Source organism: Ahaetulla prasina, chromosome 7 (genome assembly GCF_028640845.1).
Source record: "Ahaetulla prasina isolate Xishuangbanna chromosome 7, ASM2864084v1, whole genome shotgun sequence".
NCBI lineage: Eukaryota > Metazoa > Chordata > Lepidosauria > Squamata > Colubridae > Ahaetulla > Ahaetulla prasina.
The window spans coordinates 98,604,141-98,622,172 of NC_080545.1; the positions used below are offsets into that span (position 1 = coordinate 98,604,141).

Genomic DNA, 18,032 nt, shown 5'->3' on the forward strand with positions numbered 1-18,032 from the left:
CCGTCATAAATGCCAGACAGCTGCCAAGTCTCTGAATTTTGATCACGTGACCACGGGAATGCTTCAATGGCCATTAAGCGTGAAAAAATGTGGTAAGTTTTTTTTTTTTATCGTTTCCCCAAAAATAAGATCCAAGCGGAAAATAAGCCCTAGCATGATTTTTCAGGATGCTCGTAATATAAGCCCTAATCCCAAAATAAGCCCCAGTTAAGATCGTCAGCCAGAAGGAAACGTTGAGTACCGTATTTCCCTGAAAATAAGACCCAAGCGAAAAATAAGCCCTAGCATGATTTTTCAGGATGCTCGTAATATAAGCCCTAATCCCAAAATAAGCCCCAGTTAAGATCGTCAGCCAGAAGGAAACGTTGAGTACCGTATTTCCCTGAAAATAAGACCCAAGCGAAAAATAAGCCCTAGCATGATTTTTCAGGATGCTTGTAATATAAGCCCTACCCCAAAAATAAGCCCCAGTTAAGATTGTCAGCAGACGGAGGCGTTTAGTACAGTATTTCCCCCAAAATAAGTCCTAACCGGAAAATGTCATAATGCGTCTTTTGGAGCAAAAATTTTCTATTAAGACCCGGTCTTATTTTGGGGGAAAACAGGGTAGTGTCATCGTAGCTTTAAACGATCACTAAAGGAATGGTTGTAAGCCAAGGACTACCTAGATTTGCACCCAGAAATGATGAAAATTTGGGTTTTTATGGCACAGTCGATTTTTACTTTCAGGGAATAAGACTGATTTTACGCTTCCTTTTCTTCAGATAAACATTTGATCAGGTATGGTAGTTGCCATGGAAAACTTTTTCTTGTAACGGCTTCTGTGTCTTCCTCTTTAGCAAACTAAATTCTGTGCAGAAGACAACATTAGTTCCATAAGGCAATCACATCCCATATATATATATATTTTTGACAGAAACACTCTATGCAGCACGCCGCCATTCTTTTCCATCGTGTTTTTGTGTCACACACACAACCAAGAGATAACAGGCCTTTTTTAAGAGCAAAATACATGAAGAACATCGGTACGGGATATAAATCCAACTGCAAAGGCATTATAAATAAATAACAGCTCGCATCATGCCTTTGCAAACCTAGGAAAGAGCATTTATTTATAATATCCTTAAACTGCCCCAATCAGAAAGACTCTGGGTGGTATACAAAAACAGACACAGCTAATAAAAGGACAAAATAAGAACAATAAATCATCATTGCAGAGACTTCACCAATGCTAAAAACAGCGGGGGGGAATCTCTAATCATCAATTTTGAGCCAAAGCCTCCACGAAATAATGTGGTTTTGAGGGTCTTCTAGAATACAAGGAATATTATCTGGCAAGTATTACCTAGGCAAGAACAGAACCGAGCAGTCAGGCAAAGAGACCCGAACTCATAGGTAGCCTCACCACTGCAATGAAGAAGGACCTACATTTAATTTTGCAGCTACTAAGATTGTTGGACGAGCAGGAGCAAAATCAGCCAGATTTGCCACCAGTTTATCAAGTACTTAGGAGGTGGGTGGGGCTTGGCAGCACAAGCAAACAACAGCCAACGATTTGCCGGATTTTTCCGTGTATCAGACGCTAAATATTTCTTTAAAATATTGACTTGAAAATGGAGAGGCATCTTATACACGGGAGGCCAAGAAAGCCGCACATGCTGGATGAGCCTCTACCTTATATGCAGCGCTATCATTCCTCTCTATTGTAGTTGTTGTAGTTGTTTCCTGTATCACATTGCCACTCTAGCTTTCATCTCTATCGTTCCTGTGATCCATTTCCTGTTCTTGTTGTATTACTCACTCCAACAATGATGGCTTCTGCACAATGTGTTTACTACAAGAAACCGTAGTGTGCTTCCTACAAGAAAACTACATGAAACATGAAGGGTGTCCTATTCATGGAGGCGTCTTATACACGGAAAAATACGGTAATAGCCAGCCATCAATACCCCAATCAACATCTAAAAAGCCACATACAACAGGCACCATGTCAACACAACACCACACACAGAATAGCACAAAGCACACCCTCCGCTAGAGAGAAGTTCCCTGAAGACTGGCTCCACTCCAAAAGCTTGAAAGACAAAAATCTCTGGTCCCGGTGACCGACCCAGATTGGATCCTGCGACATTATCCTGGGACACATATCTTCGCCTTCGTTCATGAATATTATCTAGGACACGGGTCTCCAACCTTGGCCACTTTACGACGTGTGGACTTCAATTCCAAGAATTCCTCACTCCTGAGGAATTCTGGGAATTGAAATCCACACATCGTAAAGTGGCCACGGTTGGAGACCCCTGATCTAGAACAGTGGTTCTCAACATTTTCTTCACCACAAACCCTTCCCCCTCTTTAAATAACCTGTGGTCATGGACCATGAAGACCTAACTCAAGATTTAAGTCATCGTCGTAAAACCTTCACAGAGTCTGCGACCCACCGGTTGAGAACCACTGATCTGGAATATTAAAACACAGGGAATATTTCAGGAGCAATGTCTTCCATAAAATGGAAGCACTGTCGTTCCCCCCCCCCCAAAAAAAAACCCCACCGCCTTCTAGCCCGTGCCTCTCTTACCCACCTAAAGGGGAGATTTTTTTTTAAAAAAAATTGTTTTTAATTTGAACCAGACGGGCTTTTACAAAGTCTGTCTCCTGTCTTCCTTAGAAAGAAAACAGAAATGCACAGCAGAAATCATTGCCAACGGGCATTGATTGAATTTCTATCCCGCCACAATTAAAAAAAAAAAAACAACCTTGGCAGCTTACATAGAATAAATAATACGATTTAAAACATGAATGGTGCCCTCTGAAAAGCGGCTGGCCATAAATAAGAACATTATAATCATCTTAAAAGAAAAAGAACGCTTCTAATTCTGAGCGATTAACAGGGTGACTTTTCAACTGAGACCCCAATATATTCGTGTTTCAAACACAGAATCATCCAGTTACATTAAGCTTGTTATGTTCCTTGGTGCTTTAGAACACAGGTCCCCAACCTCCTATTTTCCCCACAACAAGAACCCCGTGAGGTGGACTGAGAGAGGAGGACTGGTCCAAAGTCACCCAGCTGGCTTTCATGCCTAAGGCAGGACTAGAATTCACAATCTCCTGGTGATTGGCCCAAAGTTACCCCAGCCAGCTTTCATGACTAAGGCAGGACTAAAATTCACCATCTCCTGGTAATGGGCACAAAATTACCCAGCCAGCTTTCAGGGTAAGGCAGGACTAGAACTCACTGTCTCCTGGTGATTGGCCCAAAATTACCCAGCCAGCTCTCATGCCTAAAGCGGGACTAGAACTCACCATCTCCTGGTGATTGGAGCAAAGTTACCCAACTGGCTTTCATGGCCAGGGCAGGTCTTGAACTCACGGTCACCTGCTTTCTAGCTTGGTGTCTTATCCACTAGATCAAACCGTCTCTCCCATCTATGTATTTGTTGTTGTTAGTTGCGAAGTCGTGTCCGACCCATCGCGACCCCATGGACAACGTTTCTCCAGGCCTTCCTGTCCTCTACCATCCTCTGGAGTCCATTTAAGCGCCTGCCGACTGCTTCAGTGACTCCATCCAGCCACCTCGTTCTCTGTCGTCCCCTTCTTCTTTTGCCCTCAATCTTTCCCAGCATTAGGCTCTTCTCCAGGGAGTCCTTCCTTCTATTAGGTGGCCAAAGTATTTCAGTTTCATCCTCGGGATCTGGCCTTCTAAAGAGCAGTCAGTCAGGGTTGATCTCCTCTAGGACTGACTGGTTGGATCGCCTTGCAGTCCAAGGGACTTGCAGGAGTTTTCTCCAGCACCAGAGTTCAAAGACCTTGATTCTTTGGCGCTCAGCCTTCCTTATGGTCCAACTTTCACAGCCATCCATTGTAACTGGGAAAACCAGAGCCTTGACTATACACACTTTTGTTGGCAGAGTGATGTCTCTGCTTTTTAGTATGCTGTCTAGATTTGCCATAGCTTTCCTCCCCAGGAGCAAGCGTATTTTAATTTCTTGGCTGCAGTCCTCATCTGCGGTGATCTTGGAGCCCAGGAAAATAAAATCTGTCACTACCTCCATTTCTTCCCCATCTACCTGCCAGGAATTGAGAGGGCCGGATGCCATGATCTTAGTTTTCTCATTGTTGAGTTTCAAGGCAAGTTTTGCACTCTCCTCCTTCACCCGCATCAAGAGGCTCTTTAGTTCCTCTTCGTTTTCTGCCGTTTGAGTGGTATCACCTGCATATATCTGAGGTTGTTGATATTTCTCTCAGCAACCTTAATTCCAACTTTTGATTCATCTAGCCGGGTCTTTCTCAGGATGTGCTCTGCATATAAGTTAAATAGGCAGGGTGACGGTATACACCACCTATTTATCACCAAAGATCAGCTTTGTAACCGTCTACTTGTATTTTTATGCCGTCCTGGATTTGTCAGAGCCAGTTAACGGAGACAAAAGACAGCACGAAAAGCCAGATAACCCCAAATTAGTTTAGTCCAATTTCAGACTCGTCATTTTGAAATAATTGGGATTTCAAAATACACAGGGGGGAAAAAAAATCAAGTTACCCAAGTCTCTTTTTTCATCCCGACCTCGTCAATCAGAAACCCCCCCTCTGATTAAAGCGGCAAGGTATCCGACCGACTCTTAAAATATTGTGTATACAGGCAAGTCGGTGATTCCGTTTGGCCAGGTAGCTATTTTTCTTTTCATTTTGATCTCCCGCTATAAATCACAGTCAAAAGATGATGAGAGCAGAGGGGACTCAGGTTAACCCAGATTCAATCTCTTCTTCTTCAAAACGACAATTCTCCACTCCAACGTATTGGAAAAGCATCTTTAAGCTTGACAGCGATTTTACTAAGAAAGGGGTGTTATTCCACACACACACACACCCGCTCGCCTTCTCTTTCTCTTTCTGGTATAAAAGGAATAAAAACACAGCTATGTAATCCGTGTCATTGCATTTGTGTGTGTGTGTGTGTTTTAAAACAAAGCATTAAAAAAAAATGCTTTTGAGGCTTTTCAGTAAGTCATAAACGCGCAAGAGCTTCTGAATGTCACCTTAAGTACTTTGGTAAAGTAGAAGAGCTAACAACTGCAAAGGAGGGAAATTAAATTGCTCACATTCGACATTCCAAAAAAGAAAGAAAAAAAAACCTCCAACCGACGTCTGTCGTGTCTGCTGCCGGCATTTTACAGCCGTAATGTAAAGTTGCTCGAGTGAACTCGGGAGGAAAAAAAAGAGAGAGAGAGAGAGATTAGATGCACGAGATTTTTGACATGGAGAGCATGCACCAAGGATAAGAGAATGAGACCCCGGGGGAGGGGGTGGGAGAGCTGAAATCTTCTTCTCCAGGTAAAAAGTTGAGCTCTGGTGTTAAGCAGTGGTTGGATTCAGCCAGGGAGAACCGGTTGTCTAAGCAGTTCGGAGAACCGGTTAGTTGTTGGAAGAAATCTTATTTGGTTTTTTCCCCACTTTACAGGGCTAATCCTGTAAGGAAGGCAACATTCTGGTGGTGTTTCTAGCCTAAGCTTTATTGCCCTGCTTACAGAAACCGCCTCTCTGTTTAATCCTTATTACATTGTAACAGCTAAGGCCCATCAACAACTTGGTCCGCCAGTTGCGCCCCTTCCTTGACCCGGGATGCCCTATGCACGGTCACTCACGCTCTCGTCACTTCTCGTTTGGATTATTGCAATGCTCTCTACATGGGGCTCCCCTTGAAGTGCACCCGGAGGCTTCAGTTAGTCCAGAATGCAGCTGCGCGGGTGATTGAGGGAGCCACACGCTGCTCCCACGTAACACTGCTCCTGCGCAGTCTGCACTGGCTTCCTGTGGTCTTTTGGGTGCGCTTTAAGGTTTTGGTTACCACCTTTAAAGCGCTCCATGGCTTAGGGCCCGGGTACTTACGGGACCGCCTGCTGTTACCTCATGCCTCCCACTGACCCGTACGCTCTCACAGAGAGGGACTTCTCAGGGTGCCGTCCGCCAAGCAATGTCGGCTGGCGGCCCCCAGGGGAAGGTCCTCCTCTGTTGGAGCTTCTACGCTCTGGAACGAACTTCCCCCTGGTTTGCGCCAATTACCCGGACCTTTCACTGTGAGCTGAAAACGCATTTGTTTATTCAAGCGGGACTGGCTTAAATTTTTAATCTTAAATAATTTTAATTGGGGGTTATTATTTATGAATTTTAAGGGTTTTAAATTTGATCGTTTTAAATTTCGGCCATTCATGGAATATGCTTGTTTTTAAGTTTTTGTTTTAATTGTATATTGTATTGTTTTTATAATTTGGCTGTACACCGCCCTGAGTCCTTCAGGAGAAGGGCGGTATAAAAATCTAAATAAATAAATAAATAAATAAATAAATAAATAAATAAATAAATAAATAAATAAATAAATAAATCGACGTGGGTGATGTTGAGTTGGCCACGCCCACACAGTCACATGACCACCGGGCCACGCCTACCCAGCTGGTCATTAGGGCAGAGAACCAGTTCTTAAATTATTTGAATCCCACCACTGGGTTTAAGAATAAGTGACATTTTTTCTCCCTGTCAAAGAGTGTGACATACCGACCGGGGAAGTCAATGCAGAGTTAATCGCGGGCTGCCTTCCGCCCGCCATGACATGCCCCCATTAGAAGAGGGCCAGACGAACCCTGGTGCTCTCTTGTGCTTGGTTGCAGATGTTTCATGACCCAACGAGGTAACATCATCAGGACCAAAAATTAAGGGGGGTGGGGTTACAAAACGGAGGAGGGGGAGGGGGAGGACTGTGGGGTCCTTGGTGCTCTCAGAACTTGGTTGTTTTCTTGCAGACATTTCATGACCCAACGAGCTAACATCATCAATGCTGGAAAGGAATGGGGTTTACGGAGTGGGGGATGAGAAGGGGAGGAGGAAGAAGAGGAAGAAGAAAAGCAAGAGGAGGAAGAGGACTGTGGGGCTTGGTGGTTTCTCTTGTGGATGTTTCATGACCCAACTAGGTAACATCATCAGTGCTAGAAGGCAGTGGTGTTTATGGCGAAGAGGAGGAGGAGGAGGAGGAGGAGGAGGAGGAGGAGGAGGAGGAGGAGGAGGAGGAGGAGGAGGAGGAGGACAACGACGACTGTGGCATCTTTGGTGTTCTCTGAGTTTGGTGGTTTTCTTCCAAACGTTTCATGACCCAGGAAAATGGCTAAGATTGGAAAAAAATGGCTTCAGCAAGTAGAGCTAGCATTTCTTTCAGATGCTTCTGAAGGTACCTTGTAAAATCCTGGCAAAGATATTTTAAAAAGGGTGCCTACTGAACTTCGCAGCCCCATCCACCCACTGCACTAGTGTAACCCTAATGAACCAAACGCTAAATAAAATGCTAGCAGCCATTAAATGCAAAGCTCTATTCCACCATCAAATACTGAAGAAGGAAATCCGTCTGTTTCCAGAGAAGCAGAGAAAGTTCACCAACAGACAGAATTTCTTACAAAGCTAATGGAAGGAAAAAGAGAGAGGAAGAGAGGGGGGGGAGAAAAAGAGAGAAAGAGAGGGGAGAGGGGGAGAGGGGAGGGAAAAAGAAGGAGAGGAAGAGAGAGAGGAAGGGAGGGGGAGAGAAAGAGAGAAGGGGAGAGGGAGACAGAGGAGGGAAAAAGAAAGAGAAAGAGAGAGAGGAAGAGTGGGAAAGAAAAAGAGAGAAAGAGAGGGGAGGAGAGAGAGGAGGAAAAGAAAGAGAGGGAGAGAGAGGAAGAGGGGGAGAGAAAGAGAGAAAGAGAGAGGACAGGAGGAAAAGAAAGAGAGAGAGAGAGAGGAAGAGGGGGAGAGAGAAGAGAGAAAGAGGGGGGGAGAGAGGAGGGAAAAAGAGAGAGAGGGAGAGGAGAGAAAGAGAGAAAGAGGGGAGGGAGAGAGAGGAGGGAAAAGAAAGAGAGGAAGAGGGGAAAGGGGAGAGAAAGAGAGAAAGAGAGGGGAGCGGAAGAGAGAGGAGGGAGAAAGAAAGAGAGAAAGAGAGGGGGGAGAGAGAAAGAGAGGGGGGAGAAAGAGAGAGAGGGAGAGGGGAGAGAAGGAGAGAGTGGGGCGAGAAAAAGAAAGAGACAGCGAGACAGAGAAAGAGAAAGAAAGAGAAAGAAAGAGAAAGAAGGAAAGAAAGAGAAAGAAAGAAAGAAAGAAAGAAAGAAAGAAAGAAAGAAAGAAAGAAAGAAAGAAAGAAAGAAAGAAAGAAAGCAAGCAACAGAAAGGGACAGAGAAGGACAGAGAGACAGACAGGCACACACACACAGAGATGTGTATACTATAAATCCAAATTGTATGGATACCACCCACAGAAGCGTTTGCTGAAACGCACATACCCAGCAAACGGGTGGGGGGAGAGAGGGGGACCCTCAAGAAAAAAAGAAAAGGGAAGAGTGACTGAATAATCTACTGTGAAAAAGAGAATTAGATCCATACAAAGCCTTTATAAAATGGCTGTCAAGGAAAGGAGAGGAAGGAGGGGGGGGAACCTCTGGTTAAATTCTGCAAAGTGCAAAATGGAGATAATCCCTGCAAATCTATTTTCCATGTCTGGGTGTGTGTTTTTTTTCCTTCCCTCTCCCCTTTTCTCTCTTACACAGTACAAAAGGTTCCCTTTTAAAGCCGTCATTCGGAATCAAGCTGTTTAAACCCAAAAGCCTGTGTAAATTTCTCGCTGCACGTATTATAAGGATGCCAACGCCGGGCAGAGTACGGCTCTGCCAAGTTTCAATTCCTTCACCCAAATATCGTCGTATAAAACATGGCTAATACTGAACAAAGAGGGATGTTCGTGCAAATATTTATTTCTCCGCTGAATTACAGCCTCTTTATGGAGAGCTTCAAAATATCTCATAGGCCCTGAATAATTATGGCCTAACCGAAGGCTACAAGTCCTAGGTTTTAGAATAGAATAACAGAGTTGGAAGGGACCTTGGAGGTCTTCTAGTCCAACCCCCTGCTTAGGCAGGAAACTCTATACCGTTTCAGACAAATGGTTGTCCAGTCTCTTCTTAAAACCTTCCAGTGTTGGAGCACCCACAACTTCTGGAGGCAAGTCGTTCCACTCATTAATGTGTCATGCTATAGTTGTTCCTTTAAAACACGGCTCTCCATCGTTGGCAACATTGAGGATGGGCAGACTTCAAGAATTACTCAGCCAGCCATGCAAGTCCACAAGTCTTCAACCTGAAGTTTACAAGTCTTCAAATTGGCTGGGGAATTCAAACATGGCTGGCTGGGGAATTCTGGGAGTTGAAGTCCACAAGTCTGCAAGTTGAAATCTTCAAGTTGAAGTCCACAAGTCTTCAAGTTGAAGTCCACAAGTATTCAAGTTGAAGTCCACAAGTCTTCCAATTGGCTGGGGAATTCAAACATGGTTGGCTGGGAAATTCTGGGAGTTGAAGTCCACAAGTCTTCAAGCTGGCTGGGGAATTGAATCAAGGTCGGTCGGGGAACTTTGGAAGTTGAAGTCCACAAGTCTTCAAGTTCAAGTCTTCAAGTTGAAGTCCACAAGTCTTCAAACTGGCTGGGGAATTGAATCATGGCTGGCTGGGGAACTTTGGAAGTTGAAGTCCACAAGTCTTCAAGTTCAAGTCTTCAAGTCTTCAAATTGAAGTCCACAAGCCTTCAAGTTGGTTGGGGAATTCAGACCTGGCTGGCTGGAGAATTATGGGACTTCCCATAATTGCACTTCCCTAAGAGAAATAGATCCCAGCAGATGTGAATTCCATGGGGTCCTTGGTGCTCTCTGAGCTTGCAGATGTTTCATGACCCAACTAGGTAACATCATCAGTGCTGGAATGCAGATGGGTGTGAATGTGAGTTCACAGGGCCCAGGAATCCTGCATAATCCTGGCAGCACTTCAAGAAGGAGACGATTAAGAAGCCCACCGAACTCATGGCTTCCTATAATGGAGGTTCACAGTGTACATTACCGGTAAATAGAATAAAACCTGAACAAGAAAGCCACCAGGAACAGGCACCGCTTAATATTATTGGTACAGGAGGAATAATCAAAGTGCATAATAAATTGTTCCATTTTAAACTGCTAACATTAATTACATTAACACGAACACAGAAAGAGTAAGCACATTTCCTCGTAAGAACCAAAAATCAATTAAGACCAGCCATAATATTTCAAAGAGCTGTAATTTCAGCATAACACATAAATTTGTTTAACTCCTCAAAGAGGCATATTTTAGTCCGGTAAAGGGCTTTTGGTTGTGTTTATGTTCAATTTGGTATGACATTAGCTTAATTTAGATGGAAATCCTATAAACACAGTTCTGGGTATACATTCCTCTGAAGTCTATAGGGATGGTTTGTTTAAACCTCTGTGGTTAATTCCATCATAATGCAGTGTTAAAAGAGAGAGAGAGAGAGAGACAAGCAATATTCACACACGACTTGAAGCAACGTCAATTACAAGGTTCTTTAATAAATGCAAAATAATGAGCTGGCAAAAACGCATCTCGGTGAAAGTCAAATAACGACGTCTTATCGATTTTAAGATGGCAAAAATCCACATCAGGTTAAAAAAATGGACTTCAATAGTTCTCAGGAGAGCGCAGAAGGGAAGGTGACAAACATCATCCTGCTTTCGCAGGGAATTTTACCAATTTGACGTAGAGTCAAACCAGTAAAATTCAGAAGGATCAGATTAGATTAGAATGGAATGGAATGGAAGAGAAGAGGAACAGAATGGAATGGAATGGAATGGAATGGAATGGAATGGAATGGAAGGGAAGGGAAGGGAAGGGAAGGGAAGGGAAGGGAAGAGAAGAGAAGAGAAGAGAAGAGAAGAGAAGAGAAGAGAAGAGAAGAGAAGAGGAATGGAATGGAATGGAATGGAATGGAATGGAATGGAATGGAATGGAATGGAATGGAATGGAATGGAAGAGGAAGAGGAAGAGGAAGAGGAAGAGAAGAGAAGAGAAGAGAAGAGAAGAGAAGAGAAGAGAAGAGAAGAGAAGAGAAGAGAAGAGAAGAGGAATGGAATGGAATGGAATGGAATGGAACGGAAAGGAACAGAACAGAACAGAACGAAACAGAACAGAACAGAACACAACAGAACAGAACAGAACAGAACAGAACAGAACACAACAGAACAGAACAGAACAGAACACAACAGAATAGAATAGAATAGAATAGAATAGGAATAAAACAATAAGAATAGAACGGAACGGGAAGGGAAGGGAAATAAAACAAAAAGAACGAAACGGAGAAGAGAATTAGAATTAGAATTAGAATTAGAATTCTTTATTGGCCAAGTATGATTAGACACACCAGGAATTTGTCTCTGGTGCATAAGCTCTCAGTGTACTTAAAACAATAGAGATAGATCATTATCATAAGGTAAAGGTAAAGGTTTCCTTTGCACATACGTGCTAGCCGAACAGCCAGAGCTCTCCGAAGACGTCTCCGTGATCATGTGGCCGGCAAGACTCAACGCCAAAGGCGCACGGAATGCTGTTCCCTTCCCACCAAAGGTGGTCCCTATTTTTTCTACTTGCATTTTTTTTCATGTGCTTTCGAACTGCTAGGTTGGTAGAAGCTGGGACAAGGAACGGGAGCTCACCCCGTTACACGGCAGGACTAGGGATTCGAACCGCTGAACTGCCGACCTTTCGATCGACAAGCTGAGTGTCTTAGCCACTGAGCCACCACGTCCCTTTTTATCATTATCATAGTCATTGTAAAAATACATTCATCAGAAAACATGAGATACAATACTTAGTGATAGTTATGGATACTAAGTTGATATGTAATGAAGGATCTTCGAAAACAAAGAAGAGAGATGCATGCTGGATGGTGCTGTCAGGATTTATAAAACTGTTTTCATCTAACTTTCATACATAGCAGCCAGCTTAAAGAAATAGGAAATAAAGCTCATTTTTCCAAAGGAAATAGTAGCAAAACCCCTGCAAAGTGGAGGGCACCAGCTGTGTTGGAATCCAAGCTCCCAAATTCCCAACTATTTCCACTCTTGTTTGCTTTTCTAGTTTATGGGCACCAACCTTATTTCAACCCTGGTATCCAAAGTCACAAATTTCCCCACAAGGCTGAGAAAATAAATAAATAAAATTACCTTTTCTGAGCTTCAGCCTCTCGCCTAGCTTGTTCCAAGGCCAATTCTTCCGCTATTCTTTTCTTTAGTTCTTCTTCATTGACTGGAATTAAGAAATGGAGGGAAACAAAATAAACACATTTAGAATAGAATAGAACAGAAAATAACAGAATGGAATGGAATGGAATGGAATGGAAGGGAAGGGAAGGGAAGGGAAGGGAAGGGAAGGGAAGGGAAGAGAAGAGAAGAGAAGAGAAGAGAAGAGAAGAGAAGAGAAGAGAAATAAAACAATAAGAATGGAATAGAGGCGAGGAGAGGCGAGGGAGAGGGAGAGGGAGAGGGAGAGGGAGAGGGAGAGGGAGAGGGAGAGGGAGAGGAGAGGAGAGAAGAGAAGAGAAGAGAAGAGAAGAGAAGAGAAGAGAAGAGAAGAGAAATAAAACAATAAGAATGGAATAGAGGAGAGGAGAGGAGAGGCGAGGAGAGGAGAGGGAGTGGAGAGGAGAGGAGAGGAGAGGAGAGAAGAGAAGAGAAGAGAAGAGAAGAGAAGAGAAGAGAAGAGAAGAGAAGAGAAGAGAAGAGAAGAGAAGAGAAGAGAAGAGAAGAGAAGAGAAGAGAAATAAAACAATAAGAATGGAATGGAGGAGAGGAGAGGAGAGGAGAGAGAGGGAGAGGGAGAGGAGAGGAGAGAGGGAGAGGAGAGGAGAGGAGAGGAGAGAAGAGAAGAGAAGAGAAGAGAAGAGAAGAGAAGAGAAGAAGAGAAGAGAAGAGAGAGAAATAAAACAATAAGAATGGAATAGAGGAGAGGAGAGGAGAGGAGGCGAGGAGAGGCGAGGGAGAGGGAGAGGGAGAGGGAGAGGGAGAGGGAGAGGGAGAGGGAGAGGAGAGGAGAGGAGAGGAGAGGAGAGGAGAGAAGAGAAGAGAAGAGAAGAGAAGAGAAGAGAAGAGAAGAGAAGAGAAGAGAGAAGAGAAATAAAAAAATAAGAATGGAATAGAGGAGAGGGGAGGCGAGGCGAGGAGAGGCGAGGAGAGGAGAGGAGAGGAGAGGAGAGGAGAGGAGAGGAGAGGGAGAGGGAGAGGGAGAGAGGAGAGGAGAGGAGAGGAGAGGAGAGGAGAGAAGAGAAGAGAAGAGAAGAGAGAAGAGAAGAGAAGAGAAGAGAAGAGAAGAGAAGAGAAGAGAGAAGAGAAGAGAATAAAACAATAAGAATGGAATAGAGGAGAGGCGAGGCGAGGCGAGGCGAGGAGAGGAGGAGGAGGAGAGGAGAGGAGAGGAGAGGAGAGGGAGAGGGAGAGGGAGAGGAGAGGGAGAGGGAGAGGAGAGGGAGAGGGAGAGGGAGGAGAGAAGAGAAATAAAACAATAAGAATGGAATGAAGGAGAGGAGAGGAGAGGAGAGGAGAGGACAGGACAGGAGAAGAGAAGAGAAGAGAAGAGAAGAGAAGAGAAGAGAAGAGAAGAGAAGAGAAGAGAAGAGAAGAGAAGAGAAGAGAAGTTGGGAGGGACCTTGGAGATCTTCTAGTCCAACCCCCTGCTTAGGCAAGAAACCCTATATACCATTTCAGAAAAATGTTGCATGTAACCAGCTCACGGAGCTGCTATTCTATTCATCAATTTCTTTTTTTGGCTCATGCATCTTTGAGAGTGATGGGTGTTTTAGAAATATGAGGAAGGAAGGAAGGAAGGAAGGAAGGAAGGAAGGAAGGAAGGAAGGAAGGAAGGAAGGAAGGAAGGAAGGAAGGAAGGAAGGAAGGAAGGAAGGAAGGAAGGAATGTTCGTTTTTATGACCTTTGCAGTGTCCTGAGGTCATGTAATCCCCTCTTTGCGACCTTCTGACAAGCAAAGTCAATGAGGAAGTCAGAGTCACTTAACAAGGAAAGAAGGAAGGTCTTTGCTGTGGATTGGGGCCCCCAGTGTAAACTGAATCAGGTCCCTGACTGCTATTATGGGCACGAACTCCAAAGCGATCTCTAAATCCACCCCTTTGAGAGGCATCTTGGTTTCCATATTTCAGCACTGGACTCCACTTAAAAATCTGATCTACTGCAATGGTTTAGGAGAAAGGAGTGGCAGAACCTGGGGGGGGGGGGTTGGAGTTAAAAGAGGAATCAGCCTAGCATCCTGACGTAGCCACAAATGAACTAAGTCCAACCTCAACCGACGGCCTTTGGCCTTTATCTAACTCAAGTCAGTTGAGAAGATTCCTACGCATAGGCTTTTTTAGCAATGAACTGGTTTAATTGAACTTTCAAATGTGGACCTGGTCTTTCGCGTCTGACAGTATCTGAAAATCGTTACGGTAAAGAAAGTTTGTTTATAGGTATGCTCAAATTCTGACTTAAAACATGAGTTGTCCTCTGAAGCAATAAATTCATGGGAGCTTTCTTCCGTTAGACCTTTGCTGAGATTTTCCCAGAGATGCACAATTCACACCTCTCTGGTCCAATATTTGAGGGGCTGACCCAGAGAAGAGGGGGTCCATTTATCTTCCAAAGCACTAGAGGGCAGGGACAAGAAGGAATGGATGGAAACTCATCAAGGAGAGAAGCAACCTGGAATTAAGGAGAAACTGGGAATTTTTAAGAAGAGAGCAGACAGACATTTGTCTGAAATAGTATAGGATTTCCTGCTTGAGCAGGTGTCGTGTCCCACTCCTCCTCCGACGGCCGGGTCTGTAAAGTTTGTCTCAAGCGTGGCCACGAAGCCTCTGCAGCTTTGCCAAATTCCTGTCAGAGTTCTCAGGGCAGGCAGGAATCCAAGGTGTGACTTCAGCAAACCAGATGAGACTTTGCCTGACTCAAGGAATGCCAAAAAGCAGATCCTTTATATAGGCCATGGGGTGTGGCTCCATGACTCAGCACTTATCCAGGCCTGCCCCTCCCTTCCTTTTCCTGACGTCGCCTCTCCATTCTCCGGAAGCGGGGATCCGTCCACTGTGACTTTCTGTCCTCCTGATCTGCTGCCAGCAATTCTAGCTCGTGGCTGGCTTCGTGCTCACACGCTGTAGGAGGGAGGTTTGTTTGCTCAGTCTGTCCGGGCATGGTGCCAGGGCTGGGGGCTGGAGGCATGCCAGGCCATTCTTCTTCACTATCAGTCTCTGGCTAAAATAGCAGGAGATGGGAGGGGCCCGGCTGAGGAGAGGAGGGCGGGCGGGCGAGGCACAACAGCAGGAGGTTGGACTAGAAGACCTCCAAGGTCCCTTCCAAGCTCTGTTATTCTGTTAATAATAAGTCATATCTGATGGATCTTGAATCGGTCTTCTTTGCCCACTGCAAAAGTAGAATTAGATGACCCAACGGTCACAGGAATTGGGTAGATCTAGTTTAATGAAGAGAAGGACCAGGGGTGACATGATAGCAGCCTTCCAACATCCAAGGGGCTGCCCCAAAGAAGAGGGAGTCAAGCTATTCTCCAAAGCACCCGAAGGCAGGACAAGAACCAAAAGATGGAAACTAATCAAGGAGAGAAGCAACCTAGAACTAAGGAGAAATTTCCCGACAGTGAGAACAATTAATCAGTGGAACTCCTTGCCTCCAGAAATTGTGGGTGCTCCAACGCTGGAAGTTTTAAAGAAGAGCCTGGACAACCATCTGTCCACAATGGTATAGGGCCGTGATGGTGAACCTATGGCACATGTGCCAACAGTAGCACGCAGAACCATCTTTCCGGGCACATGAGCTGTCACCCAACTCACCTGCAGCTGCGCACGTGTGCGCGCCCCAGCTAGTGTTCAGGCCACTCGTGTGCATGCTCGCAATTCAGGGGTACTTGCGTGCAGCGCATGCATAAATGGCATTTGCACGCATGTGTTGCTTATGCAAAAACTGTACACATGCGCAGATTGTTGTGTCTTGCCCGCCCTCAGAGCAGCCGGGGCCTTCTTACCTGCTCCCGAACACTGAGGAATGTATGCCTCCCGGCCCAAGTCCTGGCTCCATGCCCACACAAACTGCAGAAGAAGGAGCATCTCCCTCCCCCAGCCCTGACTCCATGCCCAGGCAAACGGAGCAGCTAGACCCCTCCCCCTCCTCCACAGCAGGTGAGCCTGAGGAGGTTTACTCAACAACAGCTGATTGGAGTAATCCTCGCATCAGAAGTTTGGTGTGGCGGAGGCAACAGAAGGAAGGGAGGGGCAGGCCTTAATGAGTGCTGAGTCATGGAGCCACACCCCATGGCCTATATAAAGGATCTACTTTCTGGCAGTCTCTGAGTCAGGCAAAAGTCGAACTTATCTTGCTGAAGTCACTTACTGGTCTCCTGCCTGCTCTGAGGACTTTGCTAGGACTTTGGGCAGAGCTGCAGAGGCAAGCCTGATTCGGATTTCCCTGACCCAGCCGTCAGCGGAGGAGTGGGACACGACACAGATGGTGCGATTGCACGCACAGCGCACAGGGGAGCCACCAAAAGCCGTGTGCATGCACAGATGGTGCGGTTGTGTGTGCACAACACACGAGGGAGGAGCCACGTGTTAGCGCGGCTAGCGCACGTGTGCGCAAAGCGTGTACCTCTTCGGCCCTTGGTGAGTAAAAGGTTCGCCACCACTGGTATAGGGGTTCCTGCCTGAGCAGAGGGCTGGACTAGAAGGCCTCCAAGGTCCCTTCCAACTCCTATTCTGATTGGTCTATAAAATCTCCCAAAGCAGCCCTCTGGGAAGACAGCAAAACAATTTACCCTGCAATTGATCCTTAGATTAATTTCACCTCTGGAGAGATATTTTAACTATTTCGAGACGCAGATCTGGCACCTGATCACGGGCATACAATGGATAACCATTAAGGTGCCTGCCAGTCTATGCATCGGGGGTTTTTTATGGGGCCTTTGAGTAAGAATGGATAGGGGGGAAAAAGGCTAATGGCCCATTGAAACAACCTCTGAAGCCCAATAAATACAATCTGGCTATAAAGACACGGCACATTTGACCTTAGCAATCAATCGGGTTACGTATTGATCACCCAGACCCTAATAGAGAATAAAAGGGAGGATGTAGATTGTTAAATAGAAATTCTATTACTCTAGATATATAGGATTGTTGTTCCCGAACGAGACAGCCAAGAAAACGAAGTTAAGGCCTTAATCGTAGGAAAAAGACCCGAGGATGAGATATATAACTCCAGCAATTTTATTTATCTGGCCAAGTTCTTGCAAAAAAAAAAAAAAAAAACAACTCAGCCACAAATCGTTTTGACCCAAATTGATAGGCTGAGCATCTAAGCAGGCAATTCCTATTTAGCTCAGGCAGATGAATCATTTACAAATAAACCTTTAAGAAGTCAAACCGAGCATACAATTATTCTGAGTCCGGTTAAGGTCAGCTGTGTACCGTGCGTGATGAGCAGAAAACCTGATTTTTCTAATGACAAGATTCTGAGACGATACAAGGAGCTTCCAACAAGAACGGTTTGGAGACATTAGAGGCAAAACTGCGGTAAAAGGACATCTCCTTGTTGTACTAATGTCCAGGATAATGCTGGCGTGAACTAAAATGCTCCTTGGCTTAGAACGATCTGCACTAGGAACTGAAGGCTGGACAATCATCGGAATCAAAAACATCCCATGGTATCTCAAACGGAACAGAACAACAGTTGGAGGGGCCCTTGGAGGTCTTCTAGTCCAACCCCCTGCTTAGACAGGAAACCTTCCACCACTTCAGACAGATGGTTATCCAACATCTTCTTAAAAACTTCCAATGTTGGAGCAATCTTCCCTCTTCTTTGTGGCAGCCCCTGAGATATTAGAAGACTGCTATCATGTCTCCCCTGGTCCTTCTTTTTATTAAACTAGACATATTCAGCAACTTTGCTTGTTTTATTTCACTATTTTTAAATTTCGGCCAACTGAATTAGATTTTTAAAGATTTATTCTGTTTTTTAACTTTTGTGTAATTGTTTTATTTTGGCTGTAAACCGCCCTGAGTCTTCGGAGAAGGGCGGTATAGAAATATAAATAATAAATTAAATAAATAAATAAATAGGTTGCACAGCAACAGTCATGAGTATGAGCCAGTCGCCAACC

The 18,032-nt window shown here is 44.9% G+C and overlaps 1 protein-coding gene across 1 annotated transcript in view; it reads right to left on the reverse strand.

Moving 5' to 3' along the window:
* Positions 1–18,032, reverse strand: part of CHCHD3 (coiled-coil-helix-coiled-coil-helix domain containing 3) — a 272,613-nt gene that overhangs the window by 210,465 nt on the left and 44,116 nt on the right. Inside the window, exon 3 of the mRNA XM_058190055.1 lies at positions 12,050–12,131. Within this exon, the coding sequence (XP_058046038.1) occupies positions 12,050–12,131 (82 nt within the window). The remainder of the gene's footprint in view (positions 1–12,049; positions 12,132–18,032) is intronic.